The 25,703-nt window shown below is 42.2% G+C and overlaps 1 protein-coding gene across 1 annotated transcript; it reads right to left on the reverse strand.

The window, feature by feature from the left end:
* Nucleotides 1–25,703, reverse strand: LOC115154878 (mitogen-activated protein kinase kinase kinase kinase 2). The gene is made up of 32 exons (XM_029701564.1): nt 25,197–25,703; nt 15,282–15,339; nt 15,091–15,181; nt 14,945–15,009; nt 14,732–14,787; nt 14,515–14,562; nt 14,263–14,305; nt 13,490–13,562; nt 13,269–13,400; nt 13,008–13,070; nt 12,234–12,315; nt 10,416–10,526; nt 10,212–10,290; nt 8,308–8,366; nt 8,143–8,189; nt 8,006–8,044; nt 7,729–7,762; nt 7,408–7,633; nt 7,138–7,277; nt 6,999–7,040; nt 6,828–6,912; nt 6,655–6,734; nt 6,489–6,549; nt 6,266–6,389; nt 6,046–6,104; nt 5,850–5,953; nt 5,569–5,743; nt 1,449–1,517; nt 1,206–1,292; nt 1,054–1,124; nt 891–946; nt 1–793 (listed from the first exon to the last, which is right to left on the reverse strand). Exons 1-32 carry the CDS (start codon nt 25,287–25,289, stop codon nt 706–708), a joined length of 2,640 nt encoding a protein of 879 aa, XP_029557424.1. The 5' UTR covers nt 25,290–25,703; the 3' UTR covers nt 1–705.

Raw genomic sequence — 25,703 nt, forward strand, 5'->3', positions numbered from 1 at the left:
TTTTCACAAATAGTTTCATGTTTAATCACAAACATTTCACAATATTTAGATGTAAACTCCATAATTAAGACGTGTACACAACCAAAGACACAGTAGAGGGTTTCCTGTTCTTCATGAGATCACCAAATGAAACACACTCGTCATGACTGTCCCTTAAGTGTCCACGGACCACTCCCACATTCTCAAAAATAGAAATATTGTTTAATTATTCAAACTTTTGATGTCCAAGGGTCTCTGTGTTCCACAGTTTACATTCCAAAATCGAACACTACAGAGCATAGAGGCAGCGTATTTTATGACCGTCATAAAAACAGCCGACTTCCCGCTCTCCCCCTCTACTAGAGGGGGCACGCTGTAGAGCAGACCCACTGTAACCTGATCCTTCAGATCGTCACAGGAGAGTTATGACAAGTGTGGTTTTAAATCTGACTGCAATGCCAAGATCTTTATGTAGACCAGGCCACTGGTATTGTTTTGAACCACTGATTGTCACAGGTCCATTTGGCGGTTGGATGCGAAGAAGCCGTGAGGAAATCCCACTCCAATCAAAGCTCAGACAGTCCCAGCTGTGTCTCTTTGGCCAACCAACCGCCATTTTAGGCATCCTTGCTCCATCCTTATTGACTTTGTGCTTGTCCTTTTAGGAGTAGTAGGAGACTGCTGTGTACTTCCTCGAGACAGAATGTCCTCCATTCTCGGATTTCCTCAGTAGCTACTCTCATGACCCGTCAGGATGTACAAGTTGCTTAAGGCAGATGGATTGTCCGTGAGAGTACTCTGCAAGATAATGTCCCTGAAGAATAAAAGCATATGTTAATGTACATTTTTTATTTTGCTTCAGTAATTTGACAAATGTTTTGCTATCAAACTCCCATAGTTAAGAGACATGCCTTGAGGTTCCCAAGACTTTGAATATTCGACTTTCATCCGTGATCTCTTGTGTAACCTATGAAAAATGTAAAACGTCTCAATGTTATTTTACTGTCAATAGGTGAGTTGACAATACAGTCTGACAATACAGAAAAGCTGGACTGGTGTTTTGTTTTGCATTACCTCATCACTATTCAAGCTTCTACCTTTAAGCCCATGCTTCCAGAAGGCCAGAACACTATCCTGCAAACATACTGCAAAGAACAATTTAGTCGCCTCCAATCCAAAGACACAAAGCTAAATGATTATAATGCAGCACTCATCCATTCCCTTACCAAGAGTCTCAATGGAAAAGTCAAAGGTCAACTTTGAGGTCCTCCCTTTGCTTGGATTTCCATTCAGATTCACAATTTTCACAGTGTCTGCAAAGGTCAAATGGGAAAATAGTCACAATTCAATCTTGCTTTTTTTTCTCTTCTTCATTCAAGGGTTCTTACCACTCTAAATAGAACACTAGCACATAGAATGTTCCTGATCAAATTATACTGAAAGCAGAGTATTGAAAGAAAGGAACTCACTCTCCAGAGTGATCAGTACTGTGTCTCTGTCCAGCTGAGTTACCTGCATCACCTTCAGAGATTGACTACCTGTGAAAACGTTACATAAATAACATCACAGCTTGCACACTGCTCGTCTGTCTAGATCAGTGGTCATCAACCTGTCAATCGCGATTCCTAGTCGATCACCAAACATTTTTGTAGAAAAGCCAACGATAAAGGCTTTTGCTGTTGTTGTTGTTGGGTGCACTTGGTTCAGAAGCCCTGTGCACCGGGTAAGCAAAGTGGTCCCATTTTGAGCCATCTTCAACATCTGAGCGTTCAAGACAACTGGGATCAGACGGCGACATAATTTTTTTTTAACCAGTCATCCAACTCAGAATTCCAATTCTGAACTGAAGATCACCGACGTCACGATTTGACCTCTTTTTTTCCCCCTCCAGAGTTCCTAATTGTCTTGAAAGCACCATGACCATGAGATGCAGGTACCATCAGTCCAGTAAAATAAAAGTAAAAAGTTAATTTGCGAATTATTTAAATTTATGCTCAGCTGTGCCTCGCAAGTGCTACACCAACTGATCTATTTTGTTATCAAAGCTCAAGTTTTTTTTAATATAATATGGTCTGAGAAGAATATTGGCAGGCCAGGTATATAGCCAATAAGCTGTGATAATGTATTAGGCCTACTACACAAAACTCAGTCCTTCCAGTGGAGTTATCCTTTTTAGATAAAACTATACTAATTATATTCACATCACCAAATAATTGATTAAAACATTGTTTTATAATGAAGGTCTACAGTAGCCTCAGCAGAAGTCTGTAGGGTAGCACCATGGTGTAGCCGGAGGACTGCTAGCTTCTGTCCTCCTCTGGGTACATTGACATCAATACAAAACCTAGGAGGCTCATGGTTCTCACCCCCTTCTATAGACTTACACAGTTATTATGACAACTTCCGGAGGACGTCCCCCAACCCATCAGAGCTCTTGCAGCATGAACTGACATGTTGTCCACCTAATCAAAATATTAGATAATTAATCTAGTACTGAATGCAGAAGCTACAGCTAGCTAGCACTGCATACAACGTGGTGAGTAGTTGACTCAAAGAGAAAAATACAATAGTTGAACAGTTTTGAAAAAAGTAATTTCTTCCAAAATTAAGGCGAAGCGAGAGAGAGAGAGAGCTAGCTATAGTCGGTTGTATTTTTTAAAACTTTCACTTTTCTAGAGAATACAGCTAACTAGTTTAGCCTACTCAAACACCCAGCTCAAACAGATAGGGATGCTATGTTAGCTAGAAGTCCACAAGCGAAGAAAAAAGGTAAGAGGAGGAGAAGGCATAGATATTAGCGAGAAGGAATTACATATACAACGAGCAAAGTCATCACGCTGTTTTCATGAGGCTGCTATGAAAGTGAACTGTGTTTGCGTGTGATCAGGAGTGTATTCTGTCCTTGAGCTGTTTATGTCTATTAATGTTCTATATTATGTAATGTTTCATGTTGTGTGGACCCCAGGAAGAGTAGCTGCTGCTTCAAGATTGTTTTGGTCATGCGGACTAGGATATGTTCCGTGTAGCCTCTGAGAATAACATCGCCGAATACGGTGACTGAGTTCATCACGAAGTGTATAGGAGATGTTGTACCCACTGTGACTATTACAACCATGGCAAGGTGACTGGGAATATAGCCTAATATAAAACAGTGTAGTTTTCCCTCCGTAAGGCAATCAAACAGGCAAAACGTCAGTATAGAGACAGTGGAGTCGCAATTCAACGGGTCAGACACGAGACGTATGGGGCAGGGTCTACAGACAATCACAGACTACAAAGGGAAAACCACACAGACGGCGTCCCTAGCCGCGTCCTCAGACCAGCTGGCTGGTGTGTTTACGGACATATTCAATCTCTCCCTAACCCAGTCTGCTGTCCCCACTTGCTTCAAGATGTCCACCATTGATCGTGTACCCAAGAAAGCAAAGGTAACTGAACTAAATGACTAACGCCCTGTAGCACTCACCTTCTGTCATCATGAAGTGCTTTGACAGACTAGTTAACTATCATATCACCTCTACCTTACCTGACACCCTAGACCAACTTCAATTTGCTTACCGCTCCAATAGATCCACAGACGATGCCATCGCACTGCACACTGCCCTATCCCATCTGGACAAGAGGAATACCTATGTAAGAATGCTGTTCATTGACTATAGCTCAGCATTCAACACCATAGTACCCTTCAAGCTCATCATTAAGCTCGGGGCCCTGGGTGTGAACTCCACTCTATGCAACTGGGTCCGGGAATTCCTGACGGGCCGCCCCCAGGTGGTGAAGGTAGGAAACACCTCCACTTCGCTGATCCACAACACTGGGGCCCCACAAGGGTGCGTGCTCAGCCCCCGCCTGTACTCCCTGTTCACCCATGACTGCGTGGCCATGCACGCCTCCAACTCAATCATCAACTTTGCAGACGACAACAGTAGTAGGCCTGATTACCAATAATGACGAGACAGCCTACAGGGAGGAGGTGAGGGCCCTGGGAGTCTGGTGCCAGAAAAATAACCTCTCACGCAATGTCGACAAAACAAAGGAGCTGATTGTGGACTTCAGGAAACAGCAGAGGGAGCACGCCCCTATCCACATTGACGGGACCGCAGTGGAGCAGGTGGAAAGCTTCAAGTTCCTCGGCGTACACATCACTGACAATCTGAAATGGTCCACACAGACAGTGTGGCGAAGAAGGCGCAACAGCGCCTCTTCAACCTCAGGAGAAATTTGGCTTGGCACCTAAAACCCTCACAAACTTCTACAGATGTACAATTGAGAGCATCCTGTTGGGCTGTATCATCGCCTGGTACGGCAACTGCGCCGCAGGGCTCTCCAGAGGGTGGTGTAGTCTGCCCAACGCATCACCGGGGGCAAACTACCTGCCCTCCAGAACACCTACAGCACCAGATGTCACAGGAAGGTCAAAAAGATCATCAAGGACAACAACCACCAGGGCCACTGCCTGTTCACCCCATTATCATCCAGAAGGTGAGGTCAGTACAGGTGCAGCAAAGCTGGGACCAAGATACTGAAAAACAGATTCTATCTCAAGGCCATCAGACTGCTAAATAGCCATCACTAGGCAACTTCCACCCGGTTACGTAACCCTGCACCTTAGAGGCTTCTGCCCTATATACATAGACTTGAAATCACTGGCCACTTTAATATTGGAACACTAGGTCACTTTAATGATGCTTACATATTTTTGCTTTACTCATACTGTATTTTAGTCTATGCCACTCCCACATTGCTCATCCTAATATTTATATATATATATACACACACACACACACACACACACACACACCTTAATTCCATTCTTTTACTTTTAGGTTTTTGTGCATTGTTAGAGACATTGCTGCACTGATGGAGCTAGAAACACAAGCATTTTGGTACACCCGCAAAAACATCTGCTAAACATGTGTATGTGACGAATAAAATGTGATTTGATTTCACAACAGCTTATAGGGATTCTAATAAAATACCAATACTATTCATTCCGCCGATTGTTGAAAGAGCGTTTCTTAAAATGGAAGCAAACGGAACGGTGATAAAAATATCTGAATTTGTCTAATAGAAATTCCCATTTGCAACTGTTTCACTAATGATTACCTCCTAGATCAGCTACATGCAGGCAAGAGTGTGCAAGGCGGTATTGAATGTGTCACTCTCTGTCACCTTGATTACTCAAAATTCTCTACGTTGTAAACTTTCGTTCGTAGGCTAGGTTGTAGCAACCTCATGATGGGTACAGGGAAAATTCAAGTATCATGTAATAGCCTAAACCTATCGATGTTACATTGAGCTGGGTGAATGGAATATGAATGACAGTCATCCAATATGCTGTAATAGAAATAAGACCATGCTGATAAAAAAAATAATTATCCCCCTCATCTTAAAACGGCACCAACCACCACTGATTCCTACATATTTTTTTTTTTTACATTAACCTAATAAAAACATTTAAGTCATGTTGAAAACACATTCTGAGTGGTAGATCTCGGCTTGCTTTTTGACTGTGAAAGTGATCTTGACTCAGAAAAGGTTGGTGACTACAGGTCTAGATTAAACTAGATAAAATATCGATGGAGGTACCTGTCTGGGCTCTGGGTGTGTCATTCAGGTGGATGATGTCAAAGTGGACCTGCTCACAGGTCTTGACAGGGGTCTGTAACCTGCTCACACCCACACACACCTGTGGCAACTCCTCTTTCTCCAGGACAAGCAGTTCGAAGATGGGGAGGGTTTCTGGGAGACTCACAGCGATATGCTGAGAGGGAGAGGAGAAAGCGGAACGGAAGAATGCTTTGTGATGCTTTTCTATTTAAAAAAAACACAATGCTAACATTGTACAGAGATGCATTGGGAATACACACCTTGAGTTGCATGAACTTCTGCAGGGGCTCGTACCACAGCAGTAGGACAAGGCCAGTTGGTACAACAGCACACAAAAATGTGCTGTCAGTGTACGGGTTACGCACTGAGAAGAATAGATAAGGCAGAAGATAGAGATGTCATCTCAGTCATAAAGACGGTACACTCCATTTTTGACTAAAATAACATGTTCCTTACCAACGCTGCAGCGTCGACAGCCTTTGGTGTCTGGTATCTTTCCAGACACAGAAAACTTTCTACAGAGAAAACACATTAACATTACCTATTTATAAAAAAAAAATGTATGTACAATTTCCAGGATAATTTCCCTTCCTCTTATGCTAATATCAGTGAAAAGCAACGATGCTTGGGTATTTTCTCTACGGCCTCTCTCTGCCCAGGGGTGGGGTGTCCCTACCTTGAGTTGATCCTCTCTGTGAGGCGGTGGGTGTTGATGGACAGGTGGCCCTGCCTCTTCGGCAGGTGTCTGCGCTGATCAAACAGGGTGGTCAGCCTCTGGGAGCACAGCTGCGATGATTTCCCTGTGGAGCACAAAGACAGTAAACACACGTCTAGATAGAACACACTGTATTAGGGTGTGTTGTCATTGTTGCTGGTGTGAGGAACACTGAGGGCCCTACCTGAGATAGACATTAGCACATTGTTCATGACATACAGCCAGCTGCACCTCTGTGGTAATAACTGAAATACACAGAAAAGCTTTTTAAAAACAGACTGGTAGAAAAACTTTTTTTTTTTTTACCTTTGTTTTACATTTTTGTACAATTGGTGTTAACGTGATGGTACCTTCTCCATTGTGTCCTCATGGAGCTCGTTGAGGTTCAGGGTGTAGATGCCCTCCTCTGTCCCCAGGATGAGGTGTTGATCTGAGGGAGGATAGTCAGATATTCTCCCCAAGCTATGACTGGTTTGACAGAAGCTCTATTGACTGATTGTTATCCTTTATAGCCTGCGCTTACCTTTAGTCTTTGGCAGGACCCATGTGACAGCACAGTGGATATTTAATGGACAGCCATTAAACACCTTGGAAAAACAGGCCCCCATCTAGAAAAGATTGTGTGGTTCAATATGTATAATTTCAATGCGTTATTTTCTTATTGGTAGCTATATCTCCAGACATCTTGACTTACATGGACTTTGGGTGTTGGTGGAAGTCCATGGCAATCACCTCTCTGAAGAAAAACAAATTCCACAGAATTATCAGTCATAATTTTTGCACAAGAGATGCATTTAAGAGGTGTGTCAGTAACTTGTCTGATGGTGACTCACCGAGTCCTCTGTTTTCCTCCTGAGGGTGCTCCATTCTGGAGACAGTGGGGGCTGCTGGGCCTTGGCCGCCGTCTTTCCCGGCCTCTGTCCAGACCCATCAGTGCAGTATAGTGTCTCAGGATGATGGATTTGAGCCTTTTCTAAAAATTGGTCATGCAGATTGACATAATTAGTAGTTGATGTCATTACCTTTACACAATGACTTCATAGATTGTTTTAGTTAGTGTTTCTGTGTGTACAGGATGTGTTGCGTGTGAGTGGATGCTTCACCTTCAGAGGGAGAGTAGCAGTTGAAGAGAGAGGGGTCAGCCAGGGTGGGGTCTGTGAATGGAGGTGTGACAGTGGGAGGGGTGGAGTCACAATTGCCAGCGCATTCTATGGGGCTAGTAGTGTCAGTGGACAGGGGGATGGTATGCCTTGGGGCAGGACTGAGGACCCCACTCCTCTTCACTGTGCCACATTTATCCATATCATCATCATCATCTTCAGGAGAGTGCTGCAACAGATGAACACAGACGCTGGTGCGGTTCCAAAGAAACAGTGTGGAGTGCCTGAGAGGATAAGATAATACAGTCTGTAGTTCCCCCTCACCTCAGCAGAGGGCGCTCTCTTGACGGTTAACCTCCTGCAATGGATATCAAACAGACCATGTTATGGGAATTAAACATGTGTAGTGATTTGGATGTGCAGTATTGTTTTGAATTCCAGATGTGCAGAATTGTTTTGAATTCCTTTGCATTCAGCTTACTTGGTTTGTTGGTTTGTTTGTAATGGGAATTATATTTTGTTCCCTTTTGCCTTTGGTGTGTTATTGGTAATGCAGGTAAGTGCTATAAAGAGATGTATGTAGATGGTTTTATAGCCTCACCTTTCAAGCAATGCTTCCTCAACACACTCCAGTAGACTCCTGCACCTCAAATGTAGAGTAGATTAAGTTATTACTGCCTTCATTTGTAATTTATTACGGCCGATTTGTCATAGGAAGTAAAATAAACCATAGCTTACGAGGAGTTCTTTTCATCTCCTGTAATGCTCCATTCGTCATATGATCCCTGTTGGGGAAAATATATTTATGTACTGACAATTTGACAAATCAATGTATTGTTTTTCTATGTTGAACATGACGTTCATATAAAAACAGAGGTTAGACACAGATGATAGGCTACTCACCAGGTCAGGAGAGGGGTCAGTCTCCTTCCTCATGGGAGGGCCAAATTTTAGCAGATCAACTGGGGAAAAAAAGAGAGTCACAATCCCCACATATACAGTACCAGTCAAAAATTTGGACACACCTACTCATTCAAAGGTTTCTCTTTATTTAAAAAAAAAACTATTTTCAACATTGTAGAATAATAGTGAAGACATCAACACTATGAAATAACACATATGGAACCATGTAGAAACCAAAAAAAAGCATTAAAAAAATTCAAAATATATTTTATAGTTTGAGATTCTTCAAAGTAGCCACCCTTTTGCCTTGATGACAGCTTTGCACGCTCTTGGCATTCTCTCAACCAGCTCCATGAGGTAGTCACCTGGAATGTGTTTCAATTAACAGGTGTGCCTTGTTACAAGTTAATATGTGGAATTTCTTTCCTTCTTAATGCGTTTAGCCAATCAGTTGTGTTGTGTCAAGGTAGGGGTGGTATACAGAAGATAGACCTATTTGGTAAAAACCAAGTCCACATTATGGCAAGAACAGCTCAAATAACCAGAGAGAAACGACAGTCCATCATTACTTGATGACATGAAGGTTAGTCAATGTGGAACATTTCAAGAACTTTGAAAGCTTCTTCAAGTGCAGTTGTAAAAACCATCAAGCGCTATGATGAAACTGGCTCTCATGAGGACCACCACAGGAAAGGAAGACCCAGAGTTACCTCTGCTGCAGAGGATAAGTTCACTTCAGTTACCAGCCTCAGATTGCAACCCAAATAAATACTTCAGAGGTCAAGCAGACAAACACATCTCAACATCAACTGTTCATGGTGAAACTTCTGCAAAGAAACCACTACTAAAGGTCACCAATAAGAGACTTGCTTGGGCCAAGAAACACGAGCAATGGGCATTAGGCCGGTGGAAATCTGTCCTTTGGTCTGAGGAGTCCAAATTTGAGATTTTTGGTTCCAACCACAGTATCTTTGTGAGACGCAGAGTAGGTGAACGGATGATCTCTGCATATGTAGTTCCCACCGTGAAGCATGGAGGAGGTGGTGTGATGGTACTTATTTAGAATTCAAGGAACACACACACAACCAGCATGGCTACCACAGCATTCTGCAGCGATACATCATTGTTTCTCAACAGGACAATGACCCAACACACCTCCAGGCTGTGAAAGGGATATTTGACCAAGAAGGAGAGTGATGGAGTGCTGCATCAGATGACCTGGCCCCCACAATCACCCGACCTCAACCCAATTGAGATGGTTTGGGATGAGTCGGACTGCAGAGTGAAGGAAAAGCAGCCAACAAGTACTCAGCATATGTGGGAACTCCTTCAAGACTGTTGGAAAAGCGTTCCAAGTGAAGCTGGTTGAGAGAATACCAAGAGGGTGCAAAGCGGTCATCAAGGCAAAGGGTGGATACTTTGAATAATCTAAAATATATTTTGATTTGTTTAACACTTTTTTGGTTACTACATGATTCCATATGTGTTATTTCATAGTGTTGAAATCTTCACTATTTTTCTACAATGTTGAAAATAGTAAAAATAAAGAAAAACCCTTGAATGAGTTGGTGTCCAAACTTTTTACTGGTACTGTACATATAATACAGAATAACACCTTTAAAATATTGAATACTGTACTAGAAAATCCTCCTCAATTTCATCATCATTTTTTGTTATGAAAATTATATGAGATACCAGTAAACAAAAACACACACTTGTTCTAAAACTACTCTCATTTTATTTGAGTGGATGCTCAGTCTCGGTGCCAGTGACAATCCCCTTGTGTCCTGACCTTGGCTGCTTGCCCCTGCATGTGGTAATGCTACGTCGGCCATAACAATGGCTCATCAGTAATTCCAGAGTCTTTGAGAAGCTGTGGATGCTAGGATCTGAGAGTTACTCACACTGCTCCTCAGACTGAGTCCTCTGGACCGACAGGGGTTTCCCTAAGGACTGGATCTTATCAGGGAATGCACTGCATGTCTGCAAACCCACACATACACAGTAGTATACAGGCCATTAGTGACGTATTTATCTTAGTAGTACTAATCCACATAGTACAGTGTTGTGCCCAAGCATACATCTTAGGACAGGAGAGGAGAGCTCACCTCAAGATCACTCTCATCCATAGTGTGTGAAGTTTGCAGAACAGGGTTGTTGGCCATGTCCAGCAGTTCAATGGCCAGGGTCCTGGTCAGCCGCTGACTCACAAAGGGGTGCTGAGAAGAAAACAGGTCATGTGGGGAGTGTCGGTCACCTAAAGGACTATGTTTAGAAACTACGTATAGTTTCTGCACTAGGGACATACAGTGCCTTTGGAAAGTAATCAGACACTACTTTCTCCACATTTTGTTACAGCCTTATTCTAAAATGCATTTTAATTCAGCTCTCTACACACACACACACACACACACAATACCCCATAATGACAAAGCAAAATGTTTTGCAAATGTACTAAAAATGCAACATTTACGTAAGTATTCAGACCCTTTGCTATGAGACTTTAAATTGAGCTCAGAAGCATCCTGTTTCCATTGATCATCCTTGAGATGTTTCTACAACTTCATTGGAGTCCACCTGTCGTAAATTCAATTGACTGGACATGATTTGGAAAGGCACACACACGTCTATATAAAAGGTTCCATAGTTGACAGTTCATGTCAGAGCAAAAACCAAGCCATGAGGTTGAAGGAATTGTCCGTAGAGCTCCAAGACAGGACTGTGTCGAGGCACAGACATGGGGAAGGGTACCAAAAAATGTCTATAGCATTGAAGGTCCCCAAGAACACAGTGGCCTCCATCATTCTTAAATGGAAACAGTTTGGAACCACCTAGACTCTTCCTAGAGCTGGCCGCCCAGCCAAACAGAACAATCGGGGGAGAAGGGTCTTGGTCAGGGAGGTGACCAAGAACCCGATGGTCACTCTGACAGAGCTCCTCTGTGGAGATGGCTGTCCTTATGGAAGTTTCTTCCATCTCTGCAGCACTCCACCAATCAGGCCTTTATGGTAGTGACCAGACGGAAGCCACTCCTCAGTCAAAAGGCACATGACAGCCCACTTAGAGTTTGCCAAAAGGCACCTAAAGACTCTCAGACCATGAGAAACAAGATTCTCTGGTCTGAAGAAACCAAGATTGAACTCTTTGGCCTGAATGCCAAGCATGGTGGTGGCAGCATCATGAGGGAATAGTTTTCAGTGGCAGGGACTGGGAGACTAGTCAGGATCGAGGCAAAGATTAACGGAGCAAAGTACAGAGAGATCCTTGATGAAAACCTGCTCCAGAGCACTCAGGACCTCAGACTGGCGCAAAGGTTCACTTTGAACAGGACAACGACCTTAAGCACACAGCCAAGACAACGCAGAAGTGGCTTCAGGACAAGTCTCTGAATGTCCTTGAGTGGCCCAGCCAGAGCCGGACTTGAACCCGATCTAACATCTCTGGAGAGACCTGAAAATAGCTGTGCAGCGACGCTCCCTATCCAACCTGACAGAGATTGAGAGGATCTGCAGAGAAGAATGGAAGAAACTCCCCAAATACAGGTGTGCCAAGCTTGTAGCGTCATACTCAAAAAGACTTGAGGCTGTAATCGCTGCCAAAGGTGCTTCAACAAAGTACTGACTAAAAGGTCTAAATGCTTACGTAAATGTGACATTTCTGTTTTTTTATTTTTCATAAATTAGCAAAAATGTTTAAAAAAAAATATATATGTTTTTGCTTCGTCATTATGGGGTATTTTGTGTAGATTGATGAGGGGGGAAAAAACTATTTACAAAATTTTAGAATAAGGCTGTAACCTAACAAAAATGTGGAAAAAGTCAAGGAGTCTGAATACTTTCCAAAGGCACTGTAAATTCGACAGGTTTTTATTAACTTTGATGCCATCTTCTTGTTCGCCTGAAAAGGATGGAACTCTGAGGTAGTACCTGTAACAACTTCTCTGCAGTGGGCCTTTTGCGAGGGTTCTTGGTGAGGGATACTTTCACAAAGCTGTGAAAGTCAACGGACCTAAAACAGGAGAGAGAACACTGGTTATTACCACAGGGGCTAATGGGCTCCTAGACACACAGTGACATTTATATTATTCATTTGTATTTATTATCATTTTATTGGCCCTTCCCTTCAGAGGACAACATGTGCTTTGTTTTAGTATTTTGTTACATATACATTATTCCTACATAACCTTATACACAGCATTACATGTCAGAAATACATTTTGATATACACATTAAATGGTACTCAGACATATCCAGTATACATGATATGGTGTTTTCGGATCTTGAGCATTTAAATCGCACCCCTCAGCAACTCGTTTTTTTTAGTATCAATCAGTATATTTGAGTTTAACTATAATATTTGCTGTAATATCTGTTCTGGCTTTCAGGAGGATGATATTTAAATTGTAACCAGCTTTGTATGGCGTGTTTGAAAAAAAAAAAAAAAAAGGCGATACTTTGAACAAGGTTTCATTTTCAATTAACCGACAAGGAGAACTTGTAATCTGGATAAAGGCAAAAAGGCAATTTTTGAACAAAGGATGAGCCAGATAATCTACTGGAGAAGCAGTTTGGGTTTAACTTTTGCAGAAAGAGGTTTAATGCATTATCATTTTAGCCTCTCATACTCGTTCGTATTCATTACATAAATACATTATTAGTTATGTAGCTCATTTTACTTTTTAATTGTAAACTAACTTCTACCATTTGGACTTGTCCTTCAGTTTGGGAGGCTGGAAGCTGCCCTTTGACATCACCATCAAGGCCCTGGGGGGATAAAATAAATAAATAAATCAAAATCTCATAACAATAACTTGTTGTGCAACATGCTGCAGTGATCATTATCCAAATCTGATCTGTTAATATGAGTGGATACAAGAACTAGATTTAACTTACAACATTGTTATGACAGAATCTGTATAATTATAATTATGAGAGGTGACATCCCAGCAACTGTGCCCTCACCTCATTGGGTGCAGGTCAAACATTGGAGGCTGAAGCTCTGCCAGCTCAATAGCGGTGATGCCCACTGCCCAGATGTCACATAGCTGGTTGTACCCGCCTTTCTTCTCCACTGCTGCCACCTCGGGTGCCATCCTAGAAGAGCAACGCTGTCCGTGGATAACTGTGGTAAACCATGATAATGGGCCTTGTTTTGGTGCCATGGATGGACTTAGATCACTCACCAGTAAGGCGTGCCTATGAAGGACTTCCTCTTGGCAACTGAGGCATTGATCTCAGCTGCAACGCCAAAATCCGCTGGAGGGAAACGATGGCGTGAGAGGTGGAGACAAATATTTGAGTAAATCAAAAAATATATATAAATCAGGGACTGGGTGTGTCCAAGGGCAGTGGTGTAAAGTAAAAATACTTTAAAGTACTAGTTAAGTAGTTTTTTTGGGTATCTGTACTTTACTATTTTTGACCATTTTTACTTTACTACATTCCTGAAGAAAATAATGTACTTTTTACTCCATATATTTTCCCTGACACCCAAAAGTACTCGTTACATTTTGAATGCTTAGCAGGACAGGAAGATGGTCCAATTCATACACTTATCAAGAGAACATCCCTGGTCATCCCTACTGCCTCTGATCTGACAGACCCACTAAACACAAATGCTTCATTTGTAAATTATGTCTGAGTGTAAGAGTGTGCCAGCCCCTGGCTATCCGTAAATACATTTTAAAAAATACAAGAAAATGGTGCCGCCTTGTTTGCTTAATATTAGGAGTTTTAGCAATTACATTTACTTTTGATACTTAAGTATATTTAAAACCAAATACTTTTACTCAAGTAGCATTTTTCTGGATGATTTTTACTTGAGTCATTTTCTATTAAGGTATCTTTACTTTTACTCAAATATGACACGAGTACTTTTTCCACAACTGTCCACAGGAGAGGCAGAGAGGATATGTGAAAGTGAGTGACAGTGTGAGGGTGGAGGACAGTCACTGACCCAGTTTGACATCTCCTTGCGATGTTAGAAGAACGTTGGCTCCCTGTGAAGGACCCACATTGACACAATGAGTGCACCGTCTCACACTCTCCCATGAGGACAGTCTCAAGCTCCAAATACACAGAGACACATACATTTGCAAAACTACTTTCTCTAAGTAGTTCCAAAGCGCCAGACCAAATGATTCAATTCAGATGAGTGGTAGAGCGAATTGTTTACACGTTTTATTTCCAACAGGATTCTATACATTACCTTTATGTCTCTATGCATTTTCCCGGTCTCATGTAAGTGACGCAGTCCCTGCAAACACAGAAAATCCAATGACAGTGGCATCTCAGGGCAACAGTCAAACATGACGTTTACGAATTTACAATGTAAATAAATGTTACATCCAAACGGAAAGTTTCACAATAGAAAACTGTTAAACGCTTTATCCAATGAATAACGCTGCATATCATTTCATTCTTACCTGTAGTGTTTCCCTGCACACATATGCAATCTGCCTCTCATTCAGGGGGCCAGTAGCTATGGAAACGTAACAATTAAGTGTGTCATTCAAAAAAAAGACAATATGAGGGACACAGTAACTGGTTGAATCTTTACTTGAAACACTGGATGATGCCATTCATATACATTATCTATCAGGGTGGGTGTTAGGGGGATGATGTTCCCCCTACTGTACCATGATAAATGTCCTGCAGGGAACCTCCTCCGCAGTATTCCATGCAGATCCACAGCTTGTTATTTCTACCGAAAGGAAGAGGCGCACCGTTAAAGGAATAGGTCTGAGTTTCATATCACGTTTTAACGTTTGATCGCAGAACAAACCTGAAGTAGCTGCCGAAATAGGCCACGATGTTCTTGTGAGTGCATTCTTTAATCATGGTGATCTCCTGTTGGATAGATGAGATATCGTCACCTGAAAAGAGAGAGGAGCAAACTGATTTATATTCAGGAATACTGTGATAATGTGATGAAGATAAAAAAAACACAACCGTACTTTGGGATAAATAGCCTACCAGGATCCAGTTTTACAACTTTGATTGCAGATACCACAGACGTCTTGATGTCTCGGGCCTATAGAGAAGAGAGAGTACAAAAAAGTTGAACGTTTTCCTGATCATTTGACATTGCGATTTCATTTTTTTTGTTGCTGCGAATGTTATGGGTACTGGCATGACCGTTCAAGTCATGAGGGCCACGGACTCAGTTATAAAATGGGAAAACGAATAATAGCCGACCACACATCAAGTTGAAAGTACTTCTAGATATATTAGATTTAAACCAGGGTTTTAGTCACTTTGAACCAAACGGAAACAAACTTAACAAAAACTGCGAGGGAACTAGCTGAATTTGTCAGATAGAAACTCTCATTTTCGTTGCGTTACGCAACTTTGTGGGATAATGATTACACCTCAGCCGATTAAGTATCCTATTTGAGGGCCTCGTGCTCACACTTTGTTTTCCACTGGTAAAACATGGGTGATAAGGGGAAGTACACCCTTACTGTATGTCTACAGATCATACAGACACAGTGATTATGTTACCAAGCAAAGCAGTGAAAGGACATGTGGGAACTGAGGCCCTTGTCAGCTACCCTTGAAAAAAAAAAAAAAAACATCTGATATGGAGCGGTGCTCACTTCCTGTTTTTTACTACAGAAACAAAGACTTCCTGTGATGAAAGTCACGTAAAAGTAATGTATATTATGCAGCAGAACTTTTACATCCTCGACTAAATGAAACTATTATTGCTAATCTCAGCTCAAGATCACTCTCAAGACATGACTTAGGCAACTAATCCATCTATTATTTTATGATGATTTTTATATATTTTTTTTACAGAAATCTTTCCCATACTTTACAAGGGTTTCTTGGGTATGCCACAGTGAAAATTATAGACTATATTTGCTGGCCATGACAAATATCAGAGTTTAGGTCAGGGTTCTGGCCTGGGTGTGTACAGTGAGTTTCTCACGGTTTTGACATAACTTCCTTTCTCAACAAATTTTTGGTTTCCTGTTACCAACTGCTACTACCAAGGCGCCATCTCACATAACCACAAACTCAATGCAGTATAGAACAGAAAAAAACTCATTAACTTTATTTGGTGTGCTGGAGCTTTAAAAAAATTATGTAAAAAAACAACAAAAAAAAACAAAAAAAAAACACACATGATCATATACAGTGCATTTGGAAAATATTCAGACCCCCCCTTACACACAATACCCCATAAAAGAAAAACAGATTTATGAAAAACAGATTTATGGAATATATATATATATATATATATATATATATATATATATATATATATATATATACACACACACACACACAGCTCAAAAAAAATAAAGGGAACACTTAAACAACACAATGTAACTCCAAGTCATTCACACTTCTGTGAAATCAAACTGTCCACTTAGGAAGCAACACTGATTGACAATACATTTCACATGCTGTTGTGCAAATGGAATAGACAACAGGTGGAAATTATAGGCAATTAGCAAGACACCCCCAATAAAGGAGTGGTTCTGCAGGTGGTAACCACAGACCACTTCTCAGTTCCTATGCTTCCTGGCTGATGTTTTGGTCACTTTTGAATGCTGGCGGTGCTTTCACTCTAGTGGTAGCATGAGACGGAGTCTACAACCCACACAAGTGGCTCAGGTAGTGCAGCTCATCCAGGATGGCACATCAATGCGAGCTGTGGCAAGAAGGTTTGCTGTGTCTGTCAGCGTAGTGTCCAGAGCATGGAGGCGCTACCAGGAGACAGGCCAGTACATCAGGAGACGTGGAGGAGGCCGTAGGAGGGCAACAACCCAGCAGCAGGACCGCTACCGCCGCCTTTGTGCAAGGAGGAGCACTGCCAGAGCCCTGCAAAATGACCTCCAGCAGGACACAAATGTGCATGTGTCTGCTCAAACGGTCAGAAACAGACTCCATGAGGGTGGTATGAGGGCCCGACGTCCACAGGTGGGGGTTGTGCTTACAGCCCAACACCGTGCAGGATGTTTGGCATTTGCCAGAGAACACCAAGATTGGCAAATTCGCCACTGGCGCCCTGTGCTCTTCACAGATGAAAGCAGGTTCACACTGAGCACATGTGACAGACGTGACAGTCTGGAGACACCGTGGAGAATATTCTGCTGCCTGCAACATCCTCCAGCATGACCGGTTTGGCGGTGGGTCAGTCATGGTGTGGGGTGGCATTTCTTTGGGGGGCCGCACAGCCCTCCATGTGCTCGCCAGAGGTAGCCTGACTGCCATTAGGTACCGAGATGAGATCCTCAGACCCCTTGTGAGACCATATGCTGGTGCGGTTGGCCCTGGGTTCCTCCTAATGCAAGACAATGCTAGACCTCATGTGGCTGGAGTGTGTCAGCAGTTCCTGCAAGAGGAAGGCATTGATGCTATGGACTGGCCCGCCCGTTCCCCAGGAGATCCCTCAGAAGACCATCTGCCACCTCATCAGGAGCATGCCCAGGCGTTGTAGGGAGGTCATACAGGCACATGGAGGATAGTCTCACACACACACACACTACTGAGCCTCATTTTGACTTGTTTTAAGGACATTACATCAAAGCTGGATCAGACTGTAGTGTGGTTTTCCACTTTAATTTTGAGTGTGACTCCAAATCCAGACCTCCATGGGTTGATAAATTGGATTTCCATTGATTATTTTTGTGTGATTTTGTTGTCAGCACATTCAACTATGTAAAGATAAAAGTATTTATTAAGATTATTTCATTCATTCAGATCTAGGATGTGTTATTTTAGTGTTCCCTTTATTTTTTTGAGCAGTATATACATACATACACACACACACACACACACACACACACACACACACACACACATACATACATACATACATACATACATACATACCACACACACTGTTCAAAAGTTTGGGGTCACTTAGAAATGCCCTTGTTTTTGAAAGAAAAGCTATTTTTTTGTCCATTAAAATAACATCAAATTGATCATAAATACAGTGTAGACATTGCTAATGTTGTAAATGAGTATTGTAGCTGGAAATTGCAGATTTTTTATGGAATATCTATAGTCTACAGAGGCCCATTATTAGCAACAATCAATCCTGTGTTCCAATGGCACGTTGTGTTAGCTAATCCAAGTTTATCATTTTAAAAAGGCTAATTGATCATTAGAAAACCCTTATGCAATTATGTTAGCACAGCTGAAAACTGTTGTCTGACTAAAGCAGCAATAAAAGTTTATTTTTTAAACTGTCCCTCTTTAGAGTGTCTGGTGAATCAGCATTTGTGGGTTTGATTACAGGTTCAAAATGGCCCGCCATACACCAGTCTCAACGTCAACAGTGAAGAGGCGATTTAAAAGATTAAGATGGGCAAAAGAACAGACACTGGACAGAGGAATTCTTCCTAGAAGGCAAGCATTCTGGAGTCGCCTTTTCACTGTTGACGTTGAGACTGGTCTTTTGCAGGTACTATTTAATGAAGCTGCCAGTTGAGGACCAGTGAGGCGTCTGTTTCTCAAACTAGACACTCTAATGTACTTGTCCTCTTGCTCAGTTGTGCACCGGGGCCTCCCACTCCTCTTTCTATTCTGGTTAGAGACAGTTTGTGCTGTTATGTGAAGGGAGTAGTACACAGCGTTGTACAAGATCTTCAGTTTCTTGCATGGAATAGCCTTCATTTCTCAGAACAAGAATAGACTGACGAGTTTCAGAAGAAGGTTCTTTGTTTCTGGCCATTTTGAGCCTGTAATCGAACCCACAAATGCTGATGCCCCAGATACTCAACTAGTCTAAAGAAGGCCAGTTTTATTGCATCTTTAATCAGAACAACAGTTTTCATAATCGCAAAAGGGTTCTCTAATGATCAATTAGTCTTTTAAAATAAACTTGGATTAGCTAACACAACGTGCCATTGGAACAAAGGTGTGATGGTTGCTGATAATGGGCCTCCGTATGCCTATGTAGATATTCCATAAAAAAGTTGCTGTTTCCAGCTACAATAGTTATTTACAACATTAACAATGTCTACACTGTACTTCTGATCCAGTTGATGTTATTTTAAAATGGACAAAAAAAAACATTTTCAAGTGACCCCAAACTTTTGAACGGTAGTGTGTGCATGCATGTACACACACGTCAAAAGTTGACACACCTACTCATTCAAGGGTTTCTCTTAATTTTTTACATTGTAGAATAATATTGAAGACATCACAACTATGAAATAACACATATGGAACCATGTAGTAACCAAAAATATATATTTTAGATTCTTTAAAAGTAGCCACCCTTTGCCTTGATGACAGCTTTGCACACTCTTGGCATTCTTTCAAACAGCTTCATGAGGTAGTCACCTGGAATGCATTTCAATTAACAGGTGTGCCTTGTTAAAAGGTAATTTGAGCCAATCAGTTGTGTTGTGACAAGGTAGTGGTGGTATACAGATGGTCTTTTACCAAATAGGGCTAAGGCCATATTATGGCAAGAACAGCACAAATAAGCAAAGAGAAACAACAGTCCATCATTACTTGAAGACATGAAGGTCAGTCAATCCGGAACATTTCTAAAACTTTGAAATGTTCTTCCTGTGGCAGTCATGAGGACCGCCACAGGAAAGGAAGAACCAGAATTACCTCTGCTGCAGAGGATAAGTTCATTCGAGTTAACTGCACCTCAGATAACAGCCCAAATAAATGCTTCACGGAGTTCAAGTAACAGACACATCTCAACATCAACTGTTCAGAGGAGACTGCGTGAATCAGGCCTTCATGGTCGAATTGCTGCAAAGAAACCACTACTAAAGGACACCAATAAGAAGAAGAGACTTGCTTGGGCCAAGCAACACAAGCAATGGACATTAGACCAGTGGAAATCTGTCCTTTGGTCTGATGAGTCCAAATTTGCGATTTTTGGCTCCAACCGCCGTGTCTTTGTGAGACGCAGAGTAGTTGAATGGATGATCTCAGCATGTGTGGTTCCCACCGTGAAGCATGGAGGAGAAGGTGCTATAGTGTGGGGGTGCTTTGCTGGGGACACTGTTGGTGAATTATTTAGAATTCAAGGCACACTTAACCAGCATGGCTACCACAGCATTCTGCAGCGATACGCCATCCCATCTGGTTTGCACTTAATGGGACTATCCATTTGTTTTTCAACAGGACAAAACACACCTCCAGGCTGCGTAAGGGCTATTTGACCAAGAAGGAGAATGATGGAGTGCTGCATCCGATGACCTGGCCTCCACAAATCACCCAACCTCAACCCAATTGAGATGGTTTAGGATTCATTGGACCACAGAGTGAAGGAAAAGCAGCCAACAAGTGCTCAGCATATGTGGAAACTCCTTTAAGACTGTTGGAAATGCATTCCAGGTGAAGCCGGTTGAGACAATGCCAAGAGTGTGCAAAGCTGTCATCGAGGCAAAAGGTGGCTACTTTCAATAATTGCTTGATTAGTTTAACAGTTTGTGGTTACTACATGATTCCGTATGTGTTATTTCATAGTTCTGATGTCTTCACTATTATTCTACAATGTAGAAAACAGTAAAAATAAAGAAAAACCCTTGAAGGAGTAGGTGTGTCCAAACTTTTGGCTGGTACTGTATACAGTTGAAGTCGGACGTTTACATACACTTAGGTTGGAGTCATTAAAACTCGTTTTTCAACCACTCCACAAATTTCTTGTTAACAAACTATAGTTTTGGCAAGTCAGTTAAGACATCTACTTCGTGCATGACACACACACACACACACACTTGAAGTCGGAAGTTTACATACAACTTTGCCAAATACATAAAAAAATAACACCACCCTACTTATATCTATTTAGTCCTTCCTCAGGCCAACATCCTGAAAAGACGAGACACCACCATTTAACACACCCTGTAACTCTTCCGACATCAAGTCTCGCACACCCAAATACCTCTCTGCAGCTGCCACCACAACTTCAATTGTCTGCGTCTTAAGTTCCATCCCTTCAGTACAGTTGATAACCATTACTATAAATGCCAAAAATCCAGTCTTACTGAAACATATCACTTGTTGATTTATACCTCTGTACTGGTACAGATCTACTACTCACACCACTCCTCTCAGGATCCCTCCCCACTGAACCATCTTCCTCTACTTTCTTCACTGTCTCAGCATATGACAACTTCTGCACTACTCTAACCCTGGAAACCTGAACCTGCCTCTCTTTCACACGGGACATTTCTGATCCCCAGCCCCATGGGCACCCCTACAATTAACACATACCACTACTTTCCCCAATGGTACACGTTCCTTTGTCTCATGCCCTTCTGCACACCTAGGAACCTTCCCCCTACACACTGCTGCCACATGCCCATAAGCTTGACACCTGTAACAACGTAATATGTATTTCGGCACAAAAGCTCATACAGGAAACTTATATATAACCTCACTTTGTCGGGCAAAGACAAGACCAAAACTCAAAAGAACTGTCTGCGTCGCCACCCTGTCTGCGTCGCATCAAACATCACAAACACCGGCAATCTTCCCCTTCAGCTGGTTAACTTTTACATTTATGGCTACCCCAGTAATCACTCCTTTCAGTGGCACCCTTTTCTTCCAGTGGGTCAGAAGTTCACATACACTCAATTAGTATTTAGTAGCATTGCCTTTAAATTGTTTAACATGGGTCAAACGTTTTGGGGAGCCTTTCACAAGCTTCCCACAATAAGTTGTGTGATTTTCGGCCCATTCCTCATGACAGAGCTGGTGTAACTGAGTCAGGTTTGTAGGCCTCCTTGCTTGCACACGCCTTTTCAGTTCTGCCCACACATTTTCTATAGGATTGAGGTCAGGGCTTTGTGAAGGCCACTCCAATACCTTGACTTTGTTGTCCTTAAGCCATTTTGCCACAACTTTGGAAGTATGCTTGGGGTCATTGTCCATTCGGAAGACCTATTTGCGACCAAGCTGTAACTTCCTGACTGATGTCTTGAGATGTTGCTTCAAAATATCCACATAATTGTCCTCCCTCATGATGCCATCTATTTTGTGAAGTGCACCAGTCCCTCCTGCAGCAAAGCAACCCCACAACATGATGCTGCCACACCCGTGCTTCACGATTGGGATGGTGTTCGACTTGCAAGCATCCCCCTTTTTCCTCCAAACATAACAATAGTCATTTTGGCCAAACAGTTCTATTTTTGTTTGTCAGACCAGAGGACATTTCTCCAAAAAGTACGATCTTTGTCCCCATGTGCAGTTGCAAACCGTAGTCTGGATTTTAATGGCGGTTTTGGAGCAGTGGCTTCTTCCTTGCTGAGCGGACTTTCAGGTTATGTTGATTTAGGACTTGTTTTATTGTGGATATAAATACTTTTGTACCTGTTTCCTCCAGCATCTTCACAAGGTCCTTTGCTGTTGTTCTGGGATTGATTTGCACCTTTTGCACCAAAGTACGTTCATCTCTAGGAGACAGAACGCGTCTCCTTCCTGAGTGGTATGATGGCTGCGTGGTCCCATGGTGTTTATACTTGCGTACTATTGTTTGTACAGATGAATGTGGTACCTTCAAGCATTTGGAAATTGCTCCCAAGGATGAACCAGACTTGTGGAGGTCTACAATTTTTTTTCTGAGGTCTTGGCTGATTTCTTTAGATTTTCCCATGATGTCAAGCAAAGAGGCACTGAGTTTGAAGGTAGGCCTTGAAATACATCCACAGGTACACCTCCAATTGACTCAAATGATGTCAATTAGCCTATCAGAATCTTATAAAGCCATGACATCATTTTCTGGAATTTTCCAAGCTGTTTAAAAGGCACAGTCAACTTAGTGTATGTAAACTTCTGACCCACTGGGAATGTGATGAAAGAAATAAAAGTTGAAATAAGTAATTCTCTCTACTATTATTCTCACATTTCACATTCTTAAAACAAAAGTGGTGATCCTAACTGACCTCACACAAGGACATTTTACTAGGATTAAATGTCAGGAATTGTGAAAAACAGTTTAAATGTATTTTGCTATGGTGTATGTAAACTTCTGACTTCAACTGTATATGAAATATCACAATACATAAGGATGCTGACCCTTTACTTAGTACTCTGTTGAAGCACCTTTGGCAGCGATTACAGCCTCAAATCTTCTTTGGTATGACGCTACAAGCTTGGCACACCTGTATTTGGGAAGTTTCTCCCATTCTTCTCTGCAGATCCTCTCATTCTCTGTCAGGTTGGATGGGGAGCGTCCCTGCACAGCTATTTTCAGGTCTCTCCAGAAATGTTAGATCAGGTTCAAGTCCGGGCGCTGGCTGGGCCCCTCAAGGAAATTCAGAGACTTGTCCCAAAGTCACTCCTGCGTTGTCTTGGCTGTGTGCTAGGGTCGTTGTCCTGTTGGAAGGTAAACCGTCACCCCAGTCTGAGGTCCTGAGCGCACTGGAGCAGGTTTTCATCAAGGATCTCTCTATACTTTGCTCCGTTCATCTTTCCCTCGATCCCAGTCCCTGCTGCTGAAAAACATCCCCACAGCATGATGCTGCCACCACCATGCTTCATCGTTGGGATGGTGCCAGGTTTCCTCCAGACATGATGCCTGACATTCAGGCCAAAGAGTTCAATCTTGGTTTCATCAGACCTGAGAATCTTGTTTCTCATGGTCAGAGTCCTTTAGGTGCCTTTTGGCAAACTCCAAGCAGGCTGTCATGTGCCTTTTACTGAGGAGTGGCTTCCGTCTGGCCACTCTACCATAAAGGCCTGATTGGTGGAGTACTGCAGAGATGGTTGTCCTTCTGGAAGGTTTTCCCATCTCCACAGAGGAACTCTGGAACTCTGTCAGAGTGACCATCCGGTTCTTGGTCACATCCCTGACCAAGGCCCTTCTCCACCTGATTGCTCAGTTTGCCAGCTCTAGAAAGAGTGATTCCAAACTTTTTTCACTTAAGAATGGAGGCCACTGTGTTCTTGGGGACTTTCAACGCTACCGACTTTTTTGTACCCTTCCCCAGATCTGTGCCGCGACACAATCCTGTCTCGGTGGTCTACGGACAATTCCTTCGACATCATGGCTTGGTTTTTGCTCGGACATCCTCTGTCAACTGTGGGACCTTATATAGACGTGTGTGCCTTTCCAAATCATGTCCAATCAATTGAATTTACCACAAGTGGACTCCAAGTTGTAGAAATATCTCAAGGATTATCAATGGAAATAGGATGCACCTGAGATCAATTTCGAGTCTCATAGCAAAGGGTTTGAATACTTATGTAAAGGTATTAGTTAATTAGTTAATATGTAAAGGTATTAGTTAAAAGCCTATTTCACTTTGTCATTATGGGGCTGTGTGTGTAGATTGAGGATTTTTTAAATACATCCATATTAGAATAAGGCTGTAAACGTAACAACATGTGAAAAACGTGAATGGGTCTGAATGAATACTTTCCGAATGCACTGTATACTTAAAGTAAAAGCTTAATCAGCATTTCCCTGAGCCTTGTTAGTCTCGTAAACCCGACCCTAGGCAAAAATCCAGTGGGAGGCAACAAGTCTGCCTAGCCCTAGGGAGACTAGAGCCATTCTGATGTTTAGCTCTGTGTTCATGACAACCCAACATCCAATACAGTTATGGAGAGAGACCATGCAGCATGCCTCCATTCACACATTGATGATACTAAGGATGGCGAAATATCACTTTTCTGGCAACATTATATCAGCAACAAAAAAAGTGTTTTAATCACAAAACAATTTCTAGCATTTTTTTAAGAAAACCATCACATTCTGTTTAACGTTGACGCAGTCAACATACGACTAATGCTATAAATTACCATCTATTCAAACAGGTATGTGTCTGCTCAGGTAATACAGTCATATGCAAAACAATCACAATTCAGGGGGATTGATGCATATCCAGAAGCCTACGAAGGAGACCTAAGTTTCACTAAAGTAAGAAAGAATAGAGCGTTGCGAATTTAAAATACCTTAAATACATCTCCGTATGTACCACTCCCGATTCGGTGAATCAACTCGTAGTCCTCCAACGGGTTCGAGTAGGAGACACCAATTGCCTCCATCGCAGCAACGTCTGCCTCGACTCGCGCTGTCTTTCGACTAATGTTGATTCCTGTCCAAATGTCTGCACTTCCTCAGCAACAAACCATCAGAGGCATAAACCGAAATACAAATGGCAGCTATTGCCTACAGCCTTGTTATGCTCAGTGAACGGCAGCCTACCAGTGCCATGGCATTTATGTAAATAATAAGGTATTGTTGTTGCTCCGGAATGAAGAAAATAATCCGCATTTGGTGTTTTTCACTGAAACAAAGCCCTGTCAAAAAAATGTCATTGTCCACCAGTTCGGTTATTGTTTTGTTGAAAGTTTTTTTTCTTTCAATTTCATAAAAACATCTCGCACGCACATGCCCAACGGGGTAGTAAACCCTCGCACGCACATGCCCAACGGGGTAGTAAGCCCTCGCACGCACAT

This window comes from Salmo trutta, chromosome 19 (genome assembly GCF_901001165.1).
Source record: "Salmo trutta chromosome 19, fSalTru1.1, whole genome shotgun sequence".
NCBI classification, from domain to species: domain Eukaryota; kingdom Metazoa; phylum Chordata; class Actinopteri; order Salmoniformes; family Salmonidae; genus Salmo; species Salmo trutta.

What these genes read in the sequence shown, in the direction of transcription:
- LOC115154878 (XM_029701564.1), bottom strand. Translation starts at nt 25,289, where the DNA reads ATGGAGGCAATTGGTGTCTCCTACTCGAACCCGTTGGAGGACTACGAG. An exon ending in CTGCAGAGAAGTTGTTACAG is followed by an intron (nt 10,527 to 12,233) that starts GTACTACCTCAG and finishes TTTTCTTCTCAG; the next exon opens with CACCCCTTTGTGAGTCAGCG. An exon ending in GACTCAGTCTGAGGAGCAGT is followed by an intron (nt 8,367 to 10,211) that starts GTGAGTAACTCT and finishes TTTTTTCCCCAG; the next exon opens with TTGATCTGCTAAAATTTGGC.